Source organism: Notamacropus eugenii, chromosome 1, assembly GCF_028372415.1.
Source record: "Notamacropus eugenii isolate mMacEug1 chromosome 1, mMacEug1.pri_v2, whole genome shotgun sequence".
NCBI lineage: Eukaryota > Metazoa > Chordata > Mammalia > Diprotodontia > Macropodidae > Notamacropus > Notamacropus eugenii.
The window spans coordinates 361,864,877-361,891,055 of record NC_092872.1 but is presented as its reverse complement, the minus strand read 5'-3'; the positions used below and the strand labels follow the sequence as shown (position 1 = coordinate 361,891,055).

The 26,179-nt window shown below is 35.9% G+C and overlaps 1 protein-coding gene and 1 pseudogene across 3 annotated transcripts in view; one reads left to right on the top strand and one right to left on the bottom strand.

The window, feature by feature from the left end:
• Positions 1-26,179, top strand: part of AK7 (adenylate kinase 7) — a 104,849-nt gene that overhangs the window by 62,321 nt on the left and 16,349 nt on the right. For all 3 annotated transcript variants that reach the window (XM_072630305.1, XM_072630306.1, XM_072630307.1), the window contains 9 exons: positions 3,380-3,470; positions 4,060-4,137; positions 6,084-6,233; positions 8,982-9,110; positions 11,903-12,041; positions 18,318-18,446; positions 18,650-18,718; positions 23,867-24,064; positions 25,185-25,405. In XM_072630305.1, coding sequence (XP_072486406.1) covers positions 3,380-3,470; positions 4,060-4,137; positions 6,084-6,233; positions 8,982-9,110; positions 11,903-12,041; positions 18,318-18,446; positions 18,650-18,718; positions 23,867-24,064; positions 25,185-25,405 — 1,204 coding nt within the window. The remainder of the gene's footprint in view (positions 1-3,379; positions 3,471-4,059; positions 4,138-6,083; positions 6,234-8,981; positions 9,111-11,902; positions 12,042-18,317; positions 18,447-18,649; positions 18,719-23,866; positions 24,065-25,184; positions 25,406-26,179) is intronic.
• On the bottom strand, positions 12,404-14,500 carry LOC140529549 (enolase-like; annotated as a pseudogene).

Below are 26,179 nucleotides of genomic sequence, written 5' to 3'. Positions count from 1 at the left end.
GATTTCTGAGAAGCAGCTGGAAGGTGGCCATAGTGGTGGTGGTGGGCTAGTGATTTCCATCTTGCCTGAGAGAAGAAGTCAACAGGATGATTTTAAGGGAGCCACACTGTAAATGCAGATTCAGAGGTAGGATCCAGAGAATTGGGAGCATGGACAAAACTATTTTTTCTGGAAAGATAAAAGCAGGACACAATCAGGAGAAAACCTCTTAAACAAACTTAGTTATGCTAGTATGTAGGATCTCCCCTAAAAGGCATGAAGAGAGGGTTTTCTGGAACATGCAAAATAACCATCAGGGATAAGATAACTTTTATTTCCTCTACCAAAAAGAAATGCTTAAGTCACAAAAGACTCATAAATGAACATTAACAAATAACTTAACACATAAAAGAATAAATAGCCTGTCACCTTACTGCCTATGTGGTAAAGACAACTTCAAATTCTATATTTCGCATTAACCTCCAATCTGTACTATCAGAGCAACCCGTGAGTCCAGACATGCTGGCAAGGCAGAGCATGGCTTGCCTCACAGTTTTAGCATCAGTTTTAGCTGCAGTCATCTCCTACAAGGAGTTGTGGAAATCATCTCCTGGGATTCAGGGCCCACATCTCTTAACCTCAAGAGGTTACTGACAGATCTGGAAATATTCATTTCTTAGGACTGCTGTTTGGTATCCTGGACTCCTGGAAAGACACAAAACAAAAGAGGCAGTTAGAGACTTAAGGTCTAGCCTCAGGCTTGCCTAGACAAACACATATTCTTACTGTTATGTGCATGTTGTTGCTGGGGACACAGGAGCCACTGAGGGACTGGGGGCATATTCAAGGCAGAGGTAGCACTGGCTGTGTCCCAACAAAGGGGCTACTTGAAAAGAGGCCAGAAGCCATTTCTCCTCATTCTCTGTAGCCCACAGGGTAGGTAACTCTTCCTGGCTTAGTGACTAATCCTCTTTGGCATAGACCCCACTCGTGGGGATACATGAGGATGAACTAAGAGTTTTTGGTTGTACATGCCCTTTTGCAAGGGCCCTGAGCATTGCCTTTCCCAACGGAGCCAGGGTACATTTATCCAGCTTCATGGAATAAGTAAAGATGAGGGTCATATCTTGATGTACTCTTTTGCTGGGGCCTGGCATCCTTAAATGGAACAGTTGTTGTTTACTTATTTTGGTTGCATCTGACTCTTAGTGACTCCACCAAGGGTTTTCTTGGCAAAGATACTGGAGTAATGTGCCATTTCTTTCTCTAACTCATTTTACAGATAAGGACCTGAGTCAAGCAGGGTTAAGTGACTTGCCCAGGGTCACACAATTAGTAAGTGTCTGAGGCCAGATTTGAATGCAGGAAGACATGTTTTTCTGTTTCCAAACCTGGCACTTTATTTACTGTACCACCTAACTGCCCAAATGGGAGAGTTGTTATTCATCCTTGGTTCTCAAAGAGAACCAATGACATCAGGATGTCTTGACTTGCAAGTGAGTTGGATTTAAGTGAGGCAGGACTGTGCAGAGTCATCAGCCTTGCTCTTTCCTCCAGAGTCATCAGAGTCCAATGGTAAGATATAGGTCAGAATGACTGGCGATGGCCTAGATGTAGTGGGAGACCTTGAGCTTTTTAAGCTAAGGTCTTTCCCAGATCTGCTGGTCTGAGTCAACACCCATTCATTAATTAAAATCTAGGGAAGAATTGAGGCAAAAGATGGCCTGGTTTGCCTTCACAAAAGAATCAATCTGGGAAGGGAAAAACCCTCAAAGTTTCTGGCCACAACAGAAATAATTGCTATTTGCAATCACTTTGAACCATCAAAACCCAAACAGTGAGCAAGGGACGCTTGGACTGGGGCCTGTTATTGGCCAATCAGTGAGAGCCAGAGTGATTTGGGTTTAAAGGCATAGTCAAGTAATTCCATTTGAAGCCCAATGGGTTTTATTAAAGCCTGTTTTCTCAGAGCTGTATTTTAGGAGATTATAAATGAAAACTACATGAGACAAAAGAGTTAATTGTTCCAGTTTTTTAAAAAATGATAGAATAAATAAGTAGGGAAGAAAAAATATAGCTCCCAAAATCCAAGATACCTTGGGAAATATAAGCAATCAAAATTGATATTCTTTTGGACAGAGTGCCTGCATATAAATGGGATCGTATCCCCTCCTTAACACCTATGTGATTATAACCTTGATCTGACTACTGATTTAATGGACATATTGAGCCCTCTCCAAAAACATAAACTTTATTTGTCTTTCATGCATGCCATATGTCTCCCCTGCCCCACTCCAAATGAAGCTCTTTCAGGTGGGATGTAATGTTTATGCACTTTTTCTAGCAGAGACAAGATATTCTGCTTTCACACCTCCCCTTAATCTATCAGTAAAGAATAAACTGGTTAAAAAGAATGCCTGGGCAGCAAGATGGCACAGTGGAGAGAGAGTGGCGAGGACTCATCTTCCTGAATTCAAATATGACCTCAAGACATTTAGTAGCTGTGTGATTGACCCTGGGCAAGTCACTTAACCCTGTTTGCTGCAGTTTCCTCATCTGTAAAATGAGCTGGAGAAGGAAATGGCAAATCACTCCATTATCTAAACCCCATGGGGTCACAAAGAGACTGGAAGAAAGAATGCATAGACTTTTTGTAAACTACATTGCTAAAAGAAATTAATTAGGTGTGTTCACCTTTAAGTCAGTATATTTATTCACTCACCTACTGAGTTCCATTAAGGTACTCCCACCTTGCCCTGTACCATACCTCCTTTGGACAAATAAATTTATCCCAGTTGTACCATCCATAGCAAGGATAATAGTTCTTCCCTCTCTGCATTTAAATGTGTAAAGATATTTAAACACATACCTCCTAAACCTTCTCTATAGTACTTCAGTTATTCAGATATTCCCCACTAATTTTGCTGACAGCAGAACAATTGTTAAACATTTTCTGGAACTTTAATCTCTCTCTTGGCATCAAAGCAGATAATTGTATGTATTGTTAAAGGATGTGTGGAGGAAGGAAATGGGATACATGGGATTAGGGTTTAGGGAAAGAGGGAAAGGAAAAGGAGGAGGAACGAGGAGAATACAGTGAAAACATGAAGGATTATTTCATTCATATTGCCAACAACTCTGGGAATTCTATAGTTGTAGAGACTCGGCCTCTTAAAATTCACAACATATCCAAACATTCTTAACAGTGTATCTGAACGTATCTGAAAAAATGCTAAACTTTACTACATTATTGCAATAGTAAAATAAAACAGATCAATCTCTCAAATAGGGTGAAAACTGGATTTGCCAGTGTTCTTTGGAATTCTTCAGTTTTAGGTTTCAGGGGAGTACACATCTATTATGTTTTCTATGGGTGATCATTGTACTTGCTGAATTGCAGAGTCTTACAAAATATAGCTGACCACGTTCCAAAGGTTCACTACCTAATTGCAATGGATGAAGCTTCTCATACACAAGAAGATATATTAAAGGTAAAATACTTCAGTGTCATATTTTGATGCTTAATTTAAAAATCTGTGATTTTGTCAATGTGGGTACTTTCTCCACTAATGCAGATTGTAACCTCTCCACACTTAAAATAGTCATATACTCAAAGCCTTGCTGACTCAATTTGTAAGTATCTATATGTGGATTTACTTTTTGAATCTTCCTCTGTAGATGCTTAATCCTACCCAAATAGAAGCAAAACCAGGAATATGGGGGGGAGGGACAAAAATAAAACTGCTAAGTTAAGAAATAACTAGTTTCCTACCCCAAATATGCTCAAGTGACACTTTTGAAAAACTAGGATGTGTCTGTAGACAGATGTTGAAATTGTGGATCATGACCCAGATTCGCCACAGTTAAAATATACTGTGTAGTGGGAGCCAGACTGTCAGCACTCTTTGCCTTGGTCATAGTTGCTTTGTCCAAGATATATATGTTTTCAAAAAGCATACTTCTAGGCATCTCCCTCACTATTGAAGGTGTACTTTTGAAGGTTTTAAATTATATCTCCATTTACTTGAATATAATATGAAATCGTATGTACGTATAAATATTACTATTTTTCTTCGATAGTGCATCAGTAAAAATGTTGGCCCAGGAAAAATCCAAAAACATGCTAAAGAAAATGCATTTTTAAGCAAAGAATTAACAGTAAGTATAAAGTTACTAACTTCCTTATTCTCTTTCAAAATAGGATTATTGAAAAAATATGAAGTACCATTTACATATGTCAAAAATAAGCTATCATTAAACAGGTTCCAGATTATCCAATCCATTAAATATTAATTAAGTATGTACTGTGTGTCAGGTACTGTGCTAAGTACTGGGAATACAACTGATAAATAAGAAAGACAGTTCCAGCCATCAAGGAGCTACCGGGGTGGGGGCGGGGGATGACATACAAAAGGAGATAGAAAAGAGGGAAACAACACCAGGGGTGCTGGTCTTGTCCCATGGAGTTGAAACCAAGTAGATGCAGATCAGTAGATGCAGATGCAGAATGAAGACAAATTATACAAAATAAATATGGAGTCAAATACTTTGAGAAAACAAACTGAAAATACTAGTTAGTTCAAGGGATGGCATTTGGTGTAAATATACTACATTGTATATTCTACATTGTCATAGCTTATCGTATAATTAAGATATGGACATCAAGAATTGTATGATGAGTTATATGGTAAATGCAAGGGATAAAACATAGAACGTTATCTGTGCTTCTCTGATAACTTCTTGATGTGAAAAATTAAAGAAGCCTTCCAGCATGTAGTGAGAAAGTCCTCCTATGAGGAGCCTTTAGGTGGACATGGACAAGATCAGGCATGGATAGGTGACTATCTGCATCATTGGAGAGAACTCCTGAATTGATGAAATCATAAATCCATTTGAGTTCAAATAATACAAATTAGAAATGTAGGAATTCTTGAGGTAATATTATTCAATATTTCATTAATTTGTTCCCATCTCAATCTCTAAACATTCATTAAACATCATTTGTTAAAACACTAAGTGCAAGGCACTGTGCCACCTGTGATAATTTAAATGGCCTTGTCTTAATGCTGCTCAGTCTACTATGACTTCATTCATTTCTGGGTTTTAGTTATTACTGACTAGGCTGCTGTATTAATCCATATACACTCATTTCACCTCTCTGCTCAGAAAATTTTAGGCTTTTACTTTTACATATTAAGTAAAGTTCAAACTCTTTTACCTAGCATCCAAGGCCCTTTGCAATCTAGCACCACTCAACTTTGTGAAATACTAGCTTTTTCTCATATTACTCCCCTCAATGCAATTCCTCCCTACTGCCTTCAAGCAGGATTACTCTATCCCTCTCAACTCTCCCAACTTTCTCTCTGTCTCTATCTGTGTGTGTGTGTGTCTCTCTCTCTTTTCCCCTTTCCCCCTTCACTCCCCACTTCTTGCTCTCTCCTCTGTCTTCTTGCCTTTTGGATGACACTGTTTCCTTTGTCTTGAATGCCCTCTTTCCCTCTCTTTCACTTTGTTTTCATGCTTTCTCTTTAAATACCAAAATCAAAAGACATCTCCTTCAGGAAGACTTCTCTTATCTTTTGAAGCTGATAATAATCTTCCTCTTTAGACCTCATGTTACAATTTGTTTTCTAATTTTTAATACATTTAAACAACGTTGTTCACTATAGTTATCTGGGTTTGTATCTTATCTCCCTAATGAACTGCTTTTTATAATTTAACTAGTTTTTAGGAGTGAGTTGTATGACTGTGACATATTTAAGAATACTGTATTAAGTCTTTAAGTATGTTCCTATTTTTTATGCTATTTCACTATCTGTAGAAAGCACATATTGCTGTCTACTATAAGATAGCAAATATAGATAGAACTTTTACAAATATAATAATATTATAATTGATATAATAGTAAATATTAATTGATTCATTGACTTTCATGTTTAATGATTTTGTTTTTTCTTGTATTAACTACCTCATAGTGTTGTAAGAAAGTACTTTGTGAGCTATTATTAAGGAACTATAATAACTAAATTATTAGTATTTACCTGCTTAGGTAGAAGCTTTAAATTATTTGTGTATTGATTACTCATTTATTCTTTATCTTTTAGCAAGGACAACTTGACCATTTGTTAGTCAACTTGAGAATGGAAGCTTTATTTGTGAAAGAAAATTTTAACATTAGGTGGGTTGCCCAATCAGGATTTGTGGAAAATATAGCGAATATCCTCAAAGAATACAAGCAAAGTAGAGGATTATTGGTAATTATTTCCTGAATGTTATTTAAACTTCTGATTTGTAAAAAAATAAATGTTTTAAAATTTAAAGTACCAAGATAAATATATTTTTGTTCTTTAATCCTAACAATACAGGGAAATCGATATATTTGAAAACTTAAACTGTAACAAGAATTGGGATCACAAATAGAAAATAAGAACCACTAGCATCCATCTTGTCTGACATAAATTGAAAGTGATTTTTCATTAGATTAATCTGTTTGACTAAGATCTGTCTACATAAGAGAAGCTTGGTGTGGGTTGGAAAAAAGCTGACATTTTTTAAACTTGTATATGCCATCTGATTACTGGGGACTGGAAAAAGGCAATTTAAAAAAATTCACTTGAATTTGAAGTTTGTAACAATGACACCTGACTTTCAATCTAGCCCTTTGAAAAATTCTAAACATCATACCAATATGTTGTTATTGTTTTGTGTAAGCTGCTCTAAACAAATATAAAATCATTTTTGTATCAAAGCTCCAGATTAATAGATGTTTTTCATAAGGGAATTATAATTCCCTTTGTGCAACATTAGAGAACTTAATATGCAAATTAGGAAATTCATCTTTTGGCTTTCAGCTGCTATATATATACTATGGAGATGACAGTACCGCAGGGAAGCTGAACTAGGGGATCCTTCCAGCTCCAGGGGTTATGATTTATTATTCTGATATATTTTCTTAATGTTGAATAGACATACTTCACAAGGGTGAGTCCTACCTATAAATTCATAGAATTTGCAACATAAAATGTAAAGTTGTCTTTTTGTTAAAATAATTTTAATTCTTTAAAGTTATCTTAAGATTTACATAGTATATAATATACTAGCAACATTTCTTTAATATTAATGCAAATAGTATTTATTAAAACATTTTAAAGTTATATACTCGTTAAAGATATTTTGTCATGAGTTTAGATTTACCACTGTATCCTGACATTTTTAAGAAAACATTATTTTTGATGAAAAAATTTAAATAAAAGGTTATCAGAGAGATTTTTCTGGGAAATTTGATATTTTTAGCCACAGTGAACAATACAACTTTTTAAGACTTTCAAGCAGTTGCTTCTGAAAAAAAAATTATATTATTATTGCTTTAATTTTATAATTAAAGTAACAAAAGTAACATAGATATTTAGTTCCTGCTATTCACCATAGGAGATATAGATATTGCTTCTCTTGATTTGATTTTTAAAAACTATTTTCTCTTTAAAAATCTGCTGGATCCTTATAAAAATAATAACTTCTCCTTGCCAAATTACTATGTGATTGTATACTTAGCTATAGCTTCTGAAAACTTCTAAAATAGCATTTCAATGCAGAAAATAATTACTTCCCAAATATAGAGTGCATTTTTAAGTTCTAATAGCAACTAAATGTGCTGAATAAAAAGGTGTGATTAAAGGCTAAATTTTTTCATAAACCATAATTATGAAGCAAAAAGTTAGGTTCTGTGTTTATTGAGTCAATAATTCTTTATTTTTTCGGTCTGTGGAACAAATGTAAATACTGTTGATGTGTTCCTTCCTCCTCCTCCCCACTCCCCAGTTATTCACTAGCATTTGTAAAAAATATATACACACATACACATATTTGTATGTATATATGTATACATGTGTATGTATGTATGTATGTGTGTATGTATTAATGCCAAAGAACTGAAGACCAGTATAAATTGTTAAGGAGAGAAGTAGGGTGTTTAATTTTTTTCTAAGTGACTTGAAGTGTAATAGTCATTATTTCATTCCTATAAAAGCTACTACTAGAAGTTCTTCTAATTTCTTGATGTTGTATCAGGAATGTCAGATTTCAAATAAGAATGGAGTTAGAGTAACAGCTCTGACATTTACTAGTTTAGGGTCCTGATTAAAGTAAATCAACCTTTTCACCTCCTTATGCTTATTTTCTTCATCTTTTAAAAAAAATCATACTTCTACAACTTACCTTACTGGATTATTGTAAGGAGAATACTTTATAAGCTATAAAGTGCTCATATGAACCAGTGTTAGGATCATTACTGGAAAGTTCACAATGATAAAGGAACATGGAATCTACATATACACTTGTAAGACTCAATTCATGCTACTATTACAAATTAACTTTGGGGAAGTTTATAATTTTTTAAAATTTAATATTGTATTTTTCCCAATTACATGTAAAAGCAATCTTAACTTTCTTTTTTTCAAATTTTGAGTTCCAAATTCTCTCTCCCCTTCCCTCCCTCCCCTTTCTCCCCCCTCATTGAGAAGGCAAGCAATTAGACATAAGTTATACATGTATAATTATGCAGAACACAGTTCCATGAAAGTCATGCTGCAAAAGAAAACACAGACAAAAGAAAAGAAAAAGAAAGAAAAAAGTATGCCTTGATCTGCATTCAGACTCTACCAGTCCTTTCTCTGGAGATGGACATTGAGCTTTTATAATTTTAAAAGAAATACTGACATGCATAGCACTTATTCTTGAAAGTCCTTAGAAGATGAGTTATCAATGGCCAGTCCCAGATTGCATTGTTACTAACAGTATTATGAAAAGAGTGTTTGATTTAGAAGTTAGGTTAGATTAGGATATGAGCCCAAATTACAATTTTTACACTTACCACACTTGAACATTGCTAAGCCTCGATTTTCTACTTTCTGACAGAGGGTTGAACTAGACAATTATAAGGTCCCTTCCAAATCTAAATCTGTCATCCTAAACTCTGTATTTTCATATTCTCTTTTATTTTTTAGCCTGTTAAGATTTGTATTCTTGGTCCTCCCGCGGTGGGGAAATCATCTATTGCCGAAGAAGTATGCAAGCACTACAAATTACACCATATTAAAATAAAGGATGTGATTACTGAAGCGATAGCAAGGCTGGTAAATTCATATTTGCTCCTTGGGACCCTGGTTTGAATTTTCATTTCTGACTTTTTCAAAATCAACAATTTTCTTTGTATACTAAATGTGTAACTCACTAGAGAAAGATACATCATTCACTGAAAAATTGAATATAAAGAGATTTTTATAAGTTAAAACTCTTGACTTGAGTTATAAAATTAGACTCTATTTCCATAGGAAGACCTTTGGACTTAGAACTTTAAGATCTGGGTTCTAATCCCTTTGCCTTTGTGACCTTGGGCAAGTCTCTTCACCCTTCTGGGGCCCAGTTTCTTTATCTGAAAATTAAAGGGTTATTAGTCTAGATGAATTCTAAAACCCTTTCAGCCCTGATATTCTATCATTCTGTGATTCTAAGGTTTCTTTCAACTCTAATAATCTAAAAATTGGGACCAACTATGTAATTAAAAATCACCCTTAAGAGTTCTGTGCAAATTTTTTTTCTTATTATGAACTAGAAAAAGGAGGAGCAAGGGGAAGCTAATCATAAACAACTAAGATTTGTGTTACAAGTGTATGTGCCTTAAACTGAAAGTACAAAGATATACATTCTAAAAATTTAGGACCTAGAAGTAAAAAGGAAGAAATGGCCAGGTTTTATCTTACTTTATCCTAAGAACTTGATTTTTAAAAGTGAACCTTTTACAAATTTTATTTTTGCTCTTCTGAATACTCATCAGGATATTTTGAAGGGTATTAAGTTTTTAAACGGTATTTGAATAGGTAGGAGTACCCCTGTTTTTAAAGACTTGTTGAAAATATAAATGATGTAAGTAGAATTGATCAGAATGATTCTCAGTATGACTAAGCATTTATCTGGGAATCAGCCTGTGAGACTTACGTTAGTCAATCAATCAGCAAGCATTTATTGAGTGTGTGTTATTTCCATGAATGTGCTAGGTCCGAGATAAAAAGACAAAAATGAAACAGTTTCTGCCCTCAAGAAACTTACATTTGCTCAAGGGAGACAGTATGTACAATGTAAATACAGGGTAATTTGCACCAGCAAAGGGAGGTGGGTGGCTGGTGGGGGCACAGAGATCAGGAAAGCCCTTGTGTAGTTGAGCTTTGAAGGAAAGTAGGGTTCCTAAGAGGCAGTTGAGGAGGTGGGGACACCCTTTGCAAAGGCACAGAGATAGGAGATAGCATGTTGTATGTGGGGAAAAACAAGAAAGCCAGATTGGCTGAACTGAATTCATGAAAGGGAGTCATGTATAGAAAATATACAAAGGTTGGTTGGGCCCAGATTGTGAAGGGTTTGAAATACCAGAATTGGAGTTTGCACTTGATCTTAGAAGTAAGAGGAAGCCACTGGAATCTATTGAGCAGGGGAGTGGCATGGTCAGACATATGCCTTGGGAATATCACTGTGGCAGCCAGTTAAAGGAGTGATTGGAAAGGGGCAAGACTTGAATCAGGAGAGGAAATTAGGAATTTCTTACAAAAGTTGATGAGAGTAGAAACTAGGGTGGTGGCTCTGTGAGTGGAGAGAAAAGAATCAGAATGAGAGATGTTGCAGAGGCAGAAGTAACAGAATTTGACAGCTGATTAGAGTGAAGAGTTGAGAGTGACTGACTCCAAGGTTCCTAACTGAGGTGACTGAAAGGAGGAACACCAATCGAAACTGAGAAATCAGGAAATAGTTTGCGTTTTGGTGGAAAGTTAATGAGTTCATCAGGGACATATTAAGTTCAAGCTGCCTCAGGAACCCTTTCTTCATCTATAGGTAAAATGTTACAAGTGATAGTCCCATGCAACTGGCCCTTTGAGACAAGGGTTACCTATAAAAGAGGGTGTTGAACTAGATGGTCTCTAAAGTCCTTATTAGCTATAGATTTTTGTTCTGGCTTTCAGTTCTGACTGTGCTACTAACTTACCTTGAGCAAACCTATTCACCTCTTTAGAGCTATCTCCTTGTGTATATAATGAAAAGGTTGGACTAAAAGCCCTCTAAAGTCCTTTATAGTTCTAACAGTATATGATAATCTATGGTTTATTCCCTGAAAGTCATTGGGGTCATATGAAACTGAGAAGGCAACACCTAGGTTGTGTCTTAAAATAAGGGAGGGATTTCAATAGCCAGATAGTATGGAGAGATTCTTTTCTAAGTATGGGAAAGAATGTGGGCAAAGGTATCAAAATGAGATAAGACAGGAAAAGAATGGGAGATGATGAGTAATCTATTATAGCCAAATTACAAAATGTGTGAAGTGGAAATAGTATAAAATGAGACATGAAAGATGACTGAAACTAGATTTTGGCAATTCTTTAATTCCAAATATATAAACGAAGATTTTTGAGAAGAATTATGTGATCAGATTAGTGCCTTAGGAAGATTAACCTAGCAGTCATATGAAGAATGAATGAAAAGGGGGAGAGATTGTAGGCAGAAAGATCACTTAGAAAGCTGTTGTTTGTAGTCCAGGGTAAGAAATGATAAAGACTATGAAGCAAGGTGGTTATAGAGTAAGGATGAAACATTCAGGGAGAGATACCCAGCAGGTTGTTGGAAATGAGAGGCTAAAGTTTTTGAGGGAGAGGCAGAAGCTAGAGGTACACATTTGGAAGTCATAAATAGAGATGATAATTAAAACCCAGCAAGTGAGTGAAATTGCCAGAAGAAAAAATAGGGTAGAAGAGGGCCAGAAGCGTACCTAGGCAGACAGATACATTTACTAATTGAGGGAGGATTAAGATCATGTCCCATATGACTTTTTCAGAGAAAACCAATTTTCGATCTCATCCTCTTTGAACCCTCATTTGGTATTTAGGAGCTTCTTGTTGCACCAAAAGAAGAACCAGAAGGAGAAGAACAAGAAGAAACCGATAATGATGAAGAAGAAGAAGAAAACTTAGAAGAGATTCAAGAACTCTTAGATGGAGCTAAGGAAAGCATGGAACAGAATGGAGGTAATGTGTAAGCATCTGAGGTTATGTCTTTTTATTTTTCATCAGGAAAATTGCACCTAGATCACAGGAAATGAATTTTCCAAAAATAATCCCCCTTTTTAACAATGTAAATTTGCGTACAAGTTGCACTATATTTTTAAATATTAGCAAAATATCAACTAGATCACTCATTTTCTCATAATTTATAGTCTTTCATCTTTTAACTATGGATTTTCCTTCCGGCATGTATGAATACCTATATGTAATAACTTTGAATGATAACAAAAAGGACAATAATGATAGCTGACGTTTGTGTGGCAATTTAAGGTTTGCAAAGCATTTTACATACATTATTTCATCTAAACCTCATCAAATCCCTGAGATATTTGTGTGTGTGTATGTGTTACTGAATGCTTTTATTTTGCACATAGAGGCCACTAAGGATCTGGCCTGTGGGCTTATTGGGGCTGCATCACAGTATATGGCTCCATATGTCAACACTAAGGTTGGGGATGAAAACATGTCATTCTGTCCCGGTCATAAGATGATAAGGGTCTTCCAAAAGAGAGCCAGATGATCATGTAGTCTCTGGTGTAAGACAGTTCTAATGAAGCAGTGAGAACATCACAGAAAGATGGAAGGGAGAGAGAAATTAAGCAGCAAAGGCCCCATCCCCCAAAACAAAACTGGTCTAGTACTTGGTGCTGTCCATTCTTAGGACAGGAGCAGACTTCTACAGAGGTGACTGGCCCCTGCGAGCTCTTAGGCCTCCTGATCACAGATCTTACTTGGCCCAAGGATTTCTGAAGTTCCTTCCAGCAAATTTAGCCCTACTGCCCAGCTCTTCCTCAAAATCTGAGAGGCTGGTTATACTTGACCAGACGTTCACATTGGCAGGGGGCACCAGTCTTGATCTGCCCAGTACAGAGACCCACCACCAGGTCTGCAATGAAGGTATCTTCTGTCTCCTCAGAATAATGGAAAACATTATTCCCAATCTACTGGACTGGGCCACCTTGCACACTGAGAGAGATTCAGTCGCAGACCCAATCTGGTTCACTTTAAGTAGGAGGCAGTTGCAGGCTTTCCTGTTCACAGCCTTATCAATGTGTTTGGAATTGGTCACTGTGAGATCATCCTCTACCACCTGGATGCCAGGAATAATAGTGAAATTCTTCCAGACTTCTTAGTCATCCTGGTCAAAGGAATCTTCAATAGACACCACTGGATAATCCTTGATGAAGCTCTTGTAGAGGTCTCCAAGCTCAGAAGGGGAAATATATCTGCTGAAATCATCAGGAGATTTGAAGTCCAAGTTATATTTCCCAGATTGGAAGAATTCAGAGGCAGCAACATCCGTGCCAATTACGACCTTATCAGTATAGCCAGCCTTACCAATAGCATTTTTTAACAGGTCCAGAGCTTCTTTATTCTCCAGGATATTAGGAGAATAGCCACCCTCATCCCCTATATTGGTGGCATCCTGTCCATATTTCTGCTTACTCACACTCTTCAGGTTGGGGTAGACCTCAGCTTCAATGTACATGGCCTCCTTAAAGTTTGCTGCTCCAACAGGGAGAATCATGAACTCCTGCATGGCCAGTTTGTTACCAGCATGGGAGCCACCATTGATCACATTGAAGGCTGGAGCTGGCAGGATGACTTCATTGTTGCCTGCAAGGTCAGCAATATGACAGTACAGGGAGACATTTTTCTCAGCAGCTCCAACTTTACAGTCAGAGACATTCCCAATATGATATTTGCACCAAATTTAGGTTTATTCTCAGTGCTGTCCATCTCTATCATCAATTTGTTGATCTTCTCCTGCTCCACAACATTCAGTTTCTTGCTAATCAGGGTTGGGGCAATAGTTTTATTGATATCCTTAACTGCTTTTGAAACACCTTTCCCCGTGTAGTGGGTATTATCATTGTCTCAGAGCTCTAGGGCTTCAGGAATACTAGTAGACTATCACTGGGCACAGTAGCTCAGAATTGACCTGTTTCAATGGAGAGATCAACTTCAATCGTGGGGTTTTCGCAAGAGTCAAAAATCTCTCTTGCCTGGATCTTGTAAATAGACATGCTGAGTTTCTGGACAGTGCTTCCTCTGTTGGGCTCAGAGAACAGAGGCTAAGGGCCCTGAGGTATTTTTATCAGATGAGGAAACTGAGACTCAGAGGTTAAACATCTAACCCATGGTCATACAGCAAGCAAATGATGAAGGTGATATTCAGACCCAGTTAATAACTCCTGCCTCTTTATTAAAAATAAAGATTGTAAGTGGAAAAAAAAAAGTTTTAGATCTATAAACAATCTTTGGAAGTTTGCTTATAGATCTAACCTTTTGAAAACATGAAAAAAGCCTAGTTTCCCTAAATTTTAACTAATTTCTTTCCTTCTCGCCCTCTCAAACTGTGAAATACTTTGAGTGATTTCACTGGAGTAGGTATTTCCACCACTAACACAAACTGTCGCCATTTTACTTCTCATCATTTGTAAATCTTGTTCATGTTTAAGCATCACTTCCTCATGGTATATCTAATGGATTTATGTCCAGAGGCTGTCTCTCCTCTTTGATCTTTTTAAAGTCCCAGGATAACTATATGCATCTTGTGTTGTACATCTGAGTCTAACTTCACTGCAGAGCTAGCTCAGCTCTGTTTCTATGCACATTTTTTCCTATAAATCTGCTCAAATGAGACAATTTTTGTAAAGCAATTCACAACCTTTAAAACATCATTAATATCCATTATTTTAATGATGATAATGACGATCGTACATCTTTAGTTATGTCTCCTTTTGCACAAGACATTTTGGTAACAGGATACAGCTTGTTTATGTGCACCATTCCAGTATTAGTAGTAGTTGAAGTCAAAGTCATAGTAGTAGTAGTAGTAGTAATAATAATAATAATAGATATTTTTATACTGCTTTAGTCTTATCCTGCAACCTGCTTACATGTACCATGCTTCTTTCCATCATCTTTCTGCTTACAAAACCTGTGTTAAACACCATGTCTACCAGAAAGAGCATGTACCATAAGCTGTAATTGAACCAAGATATATGCATAATACTTGTTTGAAAATCTACTCTAACTGAAAAAACAATTGCTAGAATTATTAATTAGGAAGTCACAGGAAAGGCATAAGTTCTTGAGTTAAAATGTACCTCTGTACTTACGTATTAAACCAAATGGAGATCCATTGTAACTCCTGCAATTGCTTGTCTTTCCTGACCCCTTTGGTCGTTAGTACTCTCTCTCTTTTTTTCAAATTATCATGTTTATATTTATCTGTGTAAAGTGTATGTGGTAGGGGGCAGGAGCACACCCAGGCACAAGAGCATTTACTTTTTATTAACATTAGAAAGGGGAACTAGGGCTGGGGCAGCTGCTCAGGGTGTATGTAATCTGTGAAAATCAGTAGATAGTGTTTGAAGCTCAAGCAGATCCAGCTCCTTTGCTCTAACACAGCAGTGAGCAAGGTCACACACATGTAGGTCCTTTCAGTCCCTTTGTACATGTGAAGATGGGGCCTAGGACCTGACTTTTCATCTTAGTGCTTTCTTTGGTAGGCGTTTGCTCTAGTTTAAAGGTAAGGATGTATTCCCAACAATAATTCATAATCTATTTAGTCAGTGTTCACCTTCACTCTACTGAGATTTTTTTCTTTTTGAGGCATTCAGCATTATGTGACTTGCCCAGGGGTCATACAGCTATATCTGAGGCCAAATTTGAACTCTGCTCTTCCTGACTCCAGGGCCAGTGCTCTATCCACTGCATCACCTAGCTGCCCCCATCCCACTGAGATTCTCATCTCGCTGACTGTCCAGGTATTCACTCATATATAGATTAAAGTACATTGAAAGTGTGGCATTAAAACTTTCTAGCAACTTAACCCAACAGCTCCTGTTAAAATCTGTATCTTAGACTCCCCCTTCTAATCTTTTTACATAGTCCCCACAAGCACAGCTTTGTGAAGGGGAGCACTCTCCAGCACCCTGCCTTCAACATACATGGGAGGATCTAGAATTTTACTATCATATAGCTCTTAACTGGAAAGCCAGGGAAAAGTTTTTCTCTTTACCCTCCCTCTTAGTAACTACCCCAAACAATGAGCCACTAGTTGGGAAGTCTGCCATTCCTCACTATCCATCTCAGGGAATGTAGTCAGTCAATATCTCCCATATTCTCCAAGCTTGTAGCATGTAACCCAAGTCACTTTGGTTCTCATTGGCTGGCCAATAATAGGTCCCAGCCCAAGCCTCATTTGCTCATTGTTTAGGTTTTGATAGGCTGAGTGAATATAAATTACAATTATTTCTTTTCTGGCCAGAAACTCTGAGGGTCTTCTCCCAAATGGATTCTTTTACCTTAATTCTTACCTAGCCTTTAACCACTGAATGAGTGTTGCTTCAGACAAGCTGAGGTCAGGGAAAGACCTTAGTTTAAAAAGGTCAAGGTCTTCCACTCCATCTGGGGCCATCACAAATCGTCCTCACCTTTGTCTTGCCTCTGGATTCCAGTGACTGTGGAGGAGAGGATGAGGCTGATGACTCTGCATAGCTCTGCCTCACTTAAATCCAATTCATTTGCAAGTAAAGACATCACCTACCTGATATCATTGGTTCTCTCTGAGAAGGACAAACAGCCTGTCACCTCTAGTATTATTTCCAACCAGACTACTGTACATACGTAGGCAGCTCACATGGAGCCTCCCTGTGAGTGTGAAACATGTATATACACAACATGCACACACATGTCACCCTCCATGTTGTCTTTTAAGAGCTTTCACATTGTACCTAATACAATCCTGATGATTGTCCCTGGCTGGGTCTCTTTTCCACTTCTCTTTGGTACTGAACAGAGCATCAAGGGAGAAACACTGGGTACCTCCAGTATATCATTTATATTTATATGTTGTATTTCCCCAATAGAAGTTAGCTCCTTCAGGGCAGGATCTGTCTTTGTCTACCTAGCATCCAGCCCAGTGCTTTTTACAGAGTAGGTCTTTAGGAAATGCTTCTTTAATTGGCAGAGAAGGGAATAAAATAAATTAATATATTTTTGAAAGTACAAAAGGTTGTTTTTTAACTCTTTTAGTTAAATATTTAATGAATACTCATAGTTTAGTAGGCTTTTATAATACATACAGTAAAGAATATAAATGTATTTGAATTTCAAAAAGCTTGCATCATCCTAGGGAAGAGTTAATCTTTGGAACAAGAGGAAAAAAGATGACATTTTCATTGAGCTTAAGAAAAAAAGTGAATAATACTCAGAAAGATTGATTCTTGAGAGCAGTTTCCTCCCTAAAATTTATTCACCATCACCAAATTATCCATCTCAAGTGCTTTATTCTTTCTCAGTTACTCATGTAGCAGCTCTCTTCAGAGACAAACCTATTGGCCTTCTTTTCATCCCAGGCCATAAAAGCAGGATAGGTGATAGGTTAATTTTATTAATGATCTTCTGATTTGGGATTCAATTTATATAATAAAATGATTATGGAGATTTTTGTAAGCCATCCAAGTGAACTTGTGTTAATTAACTTTGAAGCAAAAATTTAAAATTTCCTGTCACAAAATTTGATATTATCTAAAGTGTGTTAGGTGTACTTCCAGGGAGACAGGTGTTTTTACAGAATAAAGTCACTTAGAGATCACTGGATTCATTCCTTAAAATATTACCAAGGAATAAAGTAATCAATCACCTGGAGCTCAATATATAGTACATTTTTTTTGTACCAATTAATGCTTGTTGAAGAAACATATAAAGCAAATCCAAGGAGTGCCGGGATTACTGCTAACATCTTGAATATTTTCACTTCATTTAAACAAAAACATTTAAAAATAGATTTATTTAATAAAAATGATCCTGAAATATTTAATGAACAAAGACTCAGTTATTTTGCATCTTTCTTTCTTTGAACCTAAGGAGGTGATAGAAAACTATTTCCATAAATTTAAATAAAATCTTAGCTTTGGTCATTTTGTCTTTGACATAAAATCTAAATTATTAAAAGATGTAATAATGTTCTAAAAGAGATAATCATTATCTAATATATTTGTATGAAATCTAAGTATAGGAAAATTTAAATGTGCCATTTTTATTGCTGGTAGAGTGATACAAAGGGCACATGACTAAGAAACTGCTCATTTGAAACTTTAGAATTCCTGAAAAATAAGCAGAAGTCTTCAGAGATGTATTTCTTAAATATGCTCATCTTGATACTGTAATTTTGTACATTAGACACCTGGGTACTTTATATGCAGCATATTTCCTGTTTATTTTTAGGTCGCTTGGAAGATCAATATGTAATTAGATTCATGAAGGATAAACTAAAGTCTATGCCATGCAAAAACCAAGGTTACGTTTTGGATGGATACCCAAAAACCTACGATCAAGCAAAAGACTTGTTTAATCGTAAGTGTCAACGTTCTCTTGTTAGGTAAATAGTTCAGTACAAAAATAATTTTTCAATCAAAACAAATAAGAAAATATTTCTTAAATATGTGATTTTCTTTGAATACATTTTCATTAGTAATTGCTGTTTAGAGGTATAAATTATTACTCACATCCTCATTTTTCAATAATCATATTGCAAATTATGGATTTTCTGTTATTAGAAGAAGAAGAGGAAGAAGAAGAAGAATCTAGAGGCAAAATTCCTACATTTGACAAAATAACCATACCTGGTAAGTTTAAAATATTTTCATAGGATTATTTTTAAAGAGTGCTATTCAATATATTTTTCACACCAAAAGAGTAACTTTGAATTTCAAAAGTGTACTATTAGATCAGGAGGAAATAATTCAAAACTAAGGAATGTATAAGCATAACCAACAGAAGTTTTTGAAGTTTTCTCTATATAAACCAATTTAAGAAAATATGTCCAAGCCTTTGGTATTAATGACTGACTCAATAAGGAGAGAGGAAGTCTAGGACCATATTGGTTTGCTAACATAGAGAGGAAGTCGGAAATACCATAAAAGGCTGAAGCCTTGTGATAGAAAGCAAACACTGCAAGGTTTCCAAATGTGTTCCAATATTACCTTGTGCAGTTGCTAGGGATTTCATTGAGAAAACTTTGTAGCCTCGGTGCCATGATTGCAGTGTCATCTGTGATTAGTACTTGAAGAACTTTACTATTGTTGGGAAATTTTCACTCTCACGAGAAATGGGGCCTCTTGGGAGAATCGTACTTGTCAGTGGGGCGTTGATGACTTGGTTCAAAGACAGAAGGCAAACTAAAAGCAAAGAAACATGAGCATGCTAAGGAAATTGCTGATAGCAATTTCAACTTCCTAGAGTTCTGATTTAGTTTTTATACTTTTTAGATCCACTTAAGAGTATTCAGTCACAACATTTTGTGGCAGCTTAGGCTAGGTAACACCTTTCACAGGAGAGACAGGGGTATAGAGAAAAGAGGAATCACTCAAGAAAAGTGGAACTTCCAGGGGAATATTTGCCCCTGGCTGGCAGAATTTGTTATCAGAATGAGAAGATATTTCTTGTTCGAGGGCAAGAGGCAAGGAGATGTAACCGAATACTTTTACAATTGTGAAAGAGGATCCTTTAGACAAAATTCAGGGTTGAGATAACTATTTAGACCAGACTGCCGTTGTCTCTTATCCAAAAAATAAGTAACTTTTTCTACAGTGGATCAGGTCATCCATTTTCACTGTATCCTTGCATACTTTGTTATATTGTGTTTTTCTTTAATAGGGATTAAGAATTTTTTATTATTAGGCCACCAGGTTTGGGGGGGTCCCCTACATTGTTAATCCATCAAAATGTTGCAAAATAATTGTAGTTCCTATTTTTTCCCCATATTCTTCAATAGTTGTTGTGCAGGATATCATCATATGATTCATAGCCTTTACATCTCTGTTTTGTACCTTAATTTTTGCCAGTACTAAGTAGATAAATATTACTATAATTACATCTGTAATAAATCTTATGTAGTTTTAACATTTGTGTAGGAGAAATCTTGTTTAAGGAGAGTTTTCAAGACTGTGTTTTATTTTCTGAAATCATAAAATAACTGAATAATATATATAGTGGGATTTTATATTTTTCAATCTCTTGTAAGGACTACTGTAGAAAATCATCTGTAGAAGCCTAATTTGTTCCCTTTTTATATTTTCATCAAGGAGAAGAATGATAAAATAGGCATATATGTATCAGTAGTTGCTGACACAACTCTTCACATTTGCAAATGAACAGGCCTGGGTAGTCTATGCTGTCATCCATGATGATTTGTTTTTTACAGCTAACTATCTACAAAGATGTAGTGCTCTGCACTCATGGAGGGAACATCCATTCCTATAAAAATATAGATCCTGGAAATATTGAAATTAGTAACATTTCTCTAATACTTTTGTTCATTATGGACACTACTTTCAGCTTTACTACTCAATGAGGCAGGTAGAGGACAGCATGCATTGGATACAGTGTTCGGAAAAAGTATCCAAAATGTAGAGAAGAAATAACTAATGTTTATATAGCACTTTAAATTTTTATTTATCTTTCTCATGAGCCTAATAAGCATGAATCAGCTTAAGGAGCGAAACATTCAAATCCGTTATTATATGGTGCCTAGTAGCATTCTATATTATTGACAAATCATGCTAATGTGCTGCTGTTGTCTGCTGTTTTCTGTATAGTTCTTTTCACAGCTGCTACTTAAAATATATAACCTTACGGCTATGTCAATCAAAAAATAGAAAAATTAAATTAAAATATGAGTGGCTCCGTAATTCCAAACATTCAAATATACCTTCTCTAGATATACTGAATTTTTGATTATCTGATTATTTGCCAACTAGATTTCTAAATGAGTATCTATACTTTTTCAGTACTATATAGATATAGGTAGATATGAAGATGCAGTGTATAATCTTAAAGAATCTTTTAAATTATAAAAGAAAGATTCTATTCAATATGATTTCAGAGCTAAAAGTAAGTTAATATGTTATTATGTATGTTAAACTTCAATTTCCTCACCTTCAAAATGAGATATTGAAACAAGATGATATTAATATACTTTCCATCTGTAATATATGAGCTAGTGTAACTGTTTATAACATTGATGAACTTCCATGAGTAAAAGAAGTGAGTCAACAAAGGAAATACAGGTTTTCTTAAACAGAACAGTAATGATTTACATTTATTTGTGGAATCTTATATGAAAGAGAAAAAATAGATAAGGGAGAGCAATCAGTTCATTCTTTGGGGGTAGGCAGGTGGCACAGTAGATAGAGGATAGGGCCTGGAGTCAGGAAGACATGTATTCAAATCCAGCTTCAGATCCTTACTAGCTGTGTAACCCTTGGCAAGTCACTTAGCCCTTGACTCAGTTTCCTCATCTATAAAATGGGGAAAATAATAACACCTACCTCACAGAGTTGTAAAAATCAAATGAGATAATATAGTAAACAACAAATAATAAAAGATAGTAAAGCACTTAGTACGGTGTCTGACACATAGTAAGTAGTATATAATTGGTTAGCTGTTATCATTATCATCAGTTCATAGTGAATAAGAACATTTGATTAACCTGAGATCAATTCAATTCAACCAATATTTTTAAAATGCCAATTATGTACTAGGTCTAGGGGAGCTACAAAGGTAAATAAGGCACAATCTCCACCCTCAAGGAGCTTACTAGTTAGAGAAACACAACAGATAACACACACACTAAAAAAAAACCCATTCAAAGTAGAACATGGTAACTGTGTAACAAAAACAGAAACAAAATGCCACAGAAGAACTAAGAAAGAAAATGTCATTTCTAATTGAAGGAGAAGGAAAGGGTCAGTGAGCAGATGAATTGCAGAGAGGCTAGCATTTAAGTTTAGTATTGAAGGATAGCTAGCATTTAAACAGAGAATGCAATGGAAGTCCTTCCAGTCATAGAAAATAGTATAAGCTAAGGCAGAGATGGAATAGCAAGAGACATACAGGAGAAGGGGAATAGTCCAGTTTATTATAGAGCATTACCTTTCTTTGTGTCCCAAGTACCTGGCTCATAGTAAGCATTTAATAAAACTTTTTGATCTATTGACTGATTGATTGTTTCAGAATCCATGGATATAAGACTATTAAAGACAATATAAGATATTATAAGATAATGACTATTAAAGATAATATAGAAATACATTATAGAGGACATTAATCCCAGGTGAAGGAACTTACATTTTATTTATTAGGTTAGAGGAAGTTATATGATGATATTTGTGCAAAAGGAATAATCTGGTAGTAGTATAAAGAATGGATTGGAGGAGGGTCTTTGTGTTGAGGCTGCAAGTGCAAATACCGTTTTAGAAGCTATTACAATAATCCATGCGAGAAACAATAAGGACCAAAGAAGAGGTGTGAGAAGGTACTTTCTACCCCTTCCTCTCACTCTTTTGTAAGGTTGGGAGGCCTACAGGTGTAGAACACTGCATCTCAAATCTTTACAGGCTGGTTTTGTTGGGGTTTTTGTCTCCTTTTCCTGTTTTTCTTTAAAAAAAAATTTTTGTTGTTGTTGTTCTATGGGATGACTCTCTGTATGAAAAAGAAAAATGCTGGAAAAAATTTGGGCAACATAAAACTTATCAATAAAAAGTTATTTTTAAAAATGAAATGAGAGAGAGAAGAGATCATGGAATTATGTATGTGTTTCGGTACTTGGAGTCTGAAGAACCTGACTTCAACTTTTGTAGCACACTTACTCGCTGTGTGACTCCAAGCAAGCCATTAACCTTTCTGAGTCTGTTTCCTTATCTGTAAAATGGGAGTAATAATAGTACCTCAGTGATGAAATAAGATGGATGTTTTCCATGCTTTGCTAAATCTTAAAAGCTTATATACTATATGCATTGAACCATTAAAAAATAAGTATTGAGGGGCAACAGAAAATGGAACAAAGGGTATGTACTTGAGAGAAACTGTAAGTGTAGGAGTAACAAGATTTTGCAACTGATTAGATATGGAGGTGAGAGAAAAGAAATACCAAGTTTTTGAATCTGGGTAATTGGTGAAAAAATGTTAGAAAAAGGAAAGCCAAGAGAAGCAATTTTGGAGAAAGTAAATTTGGTTTTTGAAATGTTAAATTTGATATGATACTAGGACACCCCAGTGGAGATGTCCAGGAAGTAATTAGGCTTGGAGATAAAGGAAGAGATCAAAGGTAGAAATACAAATTTGGGCATTATCTGTATAAAAGTGATGGTTGAAGTAGTGAGTAAATGAGATTGTCAAAGAATACTGTAGGCAGAGGAGAGAAGAAGGCAAGGACAGAGCCTTAGTGAATGTCAAATTTAAGGGTTCAGAAGGAGAAAGAGCCAGTTCTTAACACACACACACACAGACACACACACACACAGACACAGAGACACACACACACACACACAGAGACACACACACACACACACACACACACACACACACACACACACACACACACACACACACACACACACACACCCTCCCGAGAGAGTTCTTAGAATGATAGGTGAACCACAAAAGTTTATTCTCATAGAACCTCAAAAGAGACACTGTTCAAAGGTAGGTGATGGTAAATACTCTTAAATACTACAGAAATATTAAGGTGGATGACACATGAGAACCAAATCCCTCATTTCCATTTCCCTCAACCCCTTCAATATATGTCTTGGATTTTTGGAGGATAGTCTCAGTAATTTCAGGAAAACTAGGAAAGCTCTTTAATGTAATTTTTCAACAGGGAGTTTATCTATGAATGTGTGTCCCAAATTTTGTTATGGTAAATATGCAGTTGCCATATGTACAAGAGATGTTTTGCTATATTAAACATGGAAATTTTTTCTTCTTCACAGAATTTGTTTTTGCTTTGGATGCATCTGATGAATTCTTAAAGGAGAGAGTCATGAATCTTCCAGAAGCCATTGTAGTTGGAACCCACTATGTCCAGGATAGATTCTTGAGATCACTTAGTAACTTTCGTGATATAAATACTGAAGATGAGACTGTTTACAACTATTTTGATGAACTTGAAATCCATCCACACCACATTGGTAAGGAATGAAATTAAATACAAATATAAAATTTTAGGAAAACTCTTGGACTAATGCATTAAATGCAAATTCCTGTGCAGAGTTCAGTCCCTAAATCAGTTGGAGGCCCACAATAATAGTGTTTGTGGAAGTTTACATTATACTGTTCTTTCATGTATATGAAAAAATAGAAGTATATTATATACAAAGTAAATGTGAAGGAATTAACAGGGGCAAGGAAACTGACCTCAACTAGTAGATGGGATAATCAAGATAGATTTCCTATAAGAAATGTCCCTTGAGCTGAACTTTGAAAGAAGTTCAGCATTTAAAGAGTCAGAGGTGAGTTAGGAATGTGTTCCAGGAAAGTGGATTGCCTACACAAAGGCCAGGAAATAGGACATAGAAATGGCTATGTACCAGGAAAAGCAAGAAGGCCAATTTGGCTGTACTTTAAAGTGCTTGAAAGGGAGTAATGCCCAATAAGTCTGCAATGGTAGATTGATGCCAGATTGAAAGGATTTTTACATACCAAAGAGAGGAGTGTGCATTATAGCTTCTTGAGCAGGGAAATGGCATGGTAAGTTGCATGCTTTAGAAATATCACTTCAACAGCTACATGGAAATTGGATTAAAAAGGGTAAATACTTAAGGCAGGGAGACCATTTAAGAGGCTTTTACTATCATCTGTGTGAAAAATGATAAGACCTGAAATAGAATGGTGCCTGTGTGAGTAGTGAGGAGAGGACAGATATGAGAAGTGTTTGGGGTAGAATCCATGAGACTTGGCAACTGATTGGATGTGGAGGCAGTGAAGGGAGATGAAAGAAATATAGACTAAACATATGCAATATTAACAAACTTATGTGACATTTTAGGATTTCAAAAATATTTTACTCACAACAACCTTGTGAGGCTCGTCATTCAGTTATTCCTCTCCTACAGAAAAGGACATGGAAACAGGGAGAAGTGAAGTGACATACCTTGGGCCATGAAACAGTAAATGTTTCAGGAGCCAGGAAATGAATGAATACCAGCCTTCCATGTTATCCCGCCAAAAGTAAAGCAACACTTGCATATGCATATAATACACAGAATTGTGATTTCACCCATGATCTTTTCTTTTCTCTAAAATTTAAAGATGTAGGGAAATTTGACCATCCTCAGAATAAACTTGCCATTGGACAGATTATCAAAGATATTGGAAAGCCTCGAAACTATGGCTTAACAGATGAAGAAAAAGCAGAAGAAGAACGTAAAGCTGCAGAGGAACGCCTGGCAAAGGAGGTTGCAGAGGAGGCAGAGCGGGAGCAAAGGGAGGCTATTGAAACAGCAGAAAAGATAGCACGTTGGGAGGAGTGGGTAAGTTGTTTTAATTTCTTTAATAGATACTTTTTTTTTTTAAACATTGCTGTCACTTCTCCGTAGTTGTCCTTTTTCTAGCTTTCCCTCCCCACTTTAGTAGTCTCTAAATATGAGATAATTTATTTTGTTGCTTGTACTTTCTTTGGCAACTGTGTTTATTTACCTTTTTTTGTGTTTTTCTTTCATGGGGTATTTGGAAACCAAATAATCTGCTCACTTTTTTTTATCTTTTTAAAAATTTATTTAGTATTTTATTTTCCCCGAGTTACAAGCAAAAACAATTTTCAACATTCATGCTTAAAATTTTGAGTTCCAAATTCTCTCATTTCCTCCCTTCCACCCTCCTCATTGAGAAGGCAAGCAATTCTATATAGGCTATACATGTGTAGTCAGGCAAAACATTTCCATAATAGTCATAATTTTTTAAAGAAATGCTTCAAAAACCTCTCTTTTGTAGAACATCTCTTCCCCCCCCTCCTCCATTGATAGGTTCATATTTCCAGAGTATGTCATTTTGGATTAGATCTTGGGTTCCTTTGCTTTTCAGAATACATTTTTCCATTATGTTTTGTAGTTTCTGGAGGGCATGGAATAGTCTTGTGTGGTTCAAATTCCTTTTCTTTACATTTGAAGATTTTTCTCCTGGTGGTTTTACAGAATTTGCTGTTTATTATTGGAATTGTTAAATTTAACCACTATGTGTCTTGGGTTTATCATTTTATTGAAAGGTACTTCATTCCTATCCTTTTTAGTTATTTTATCATAAATGAA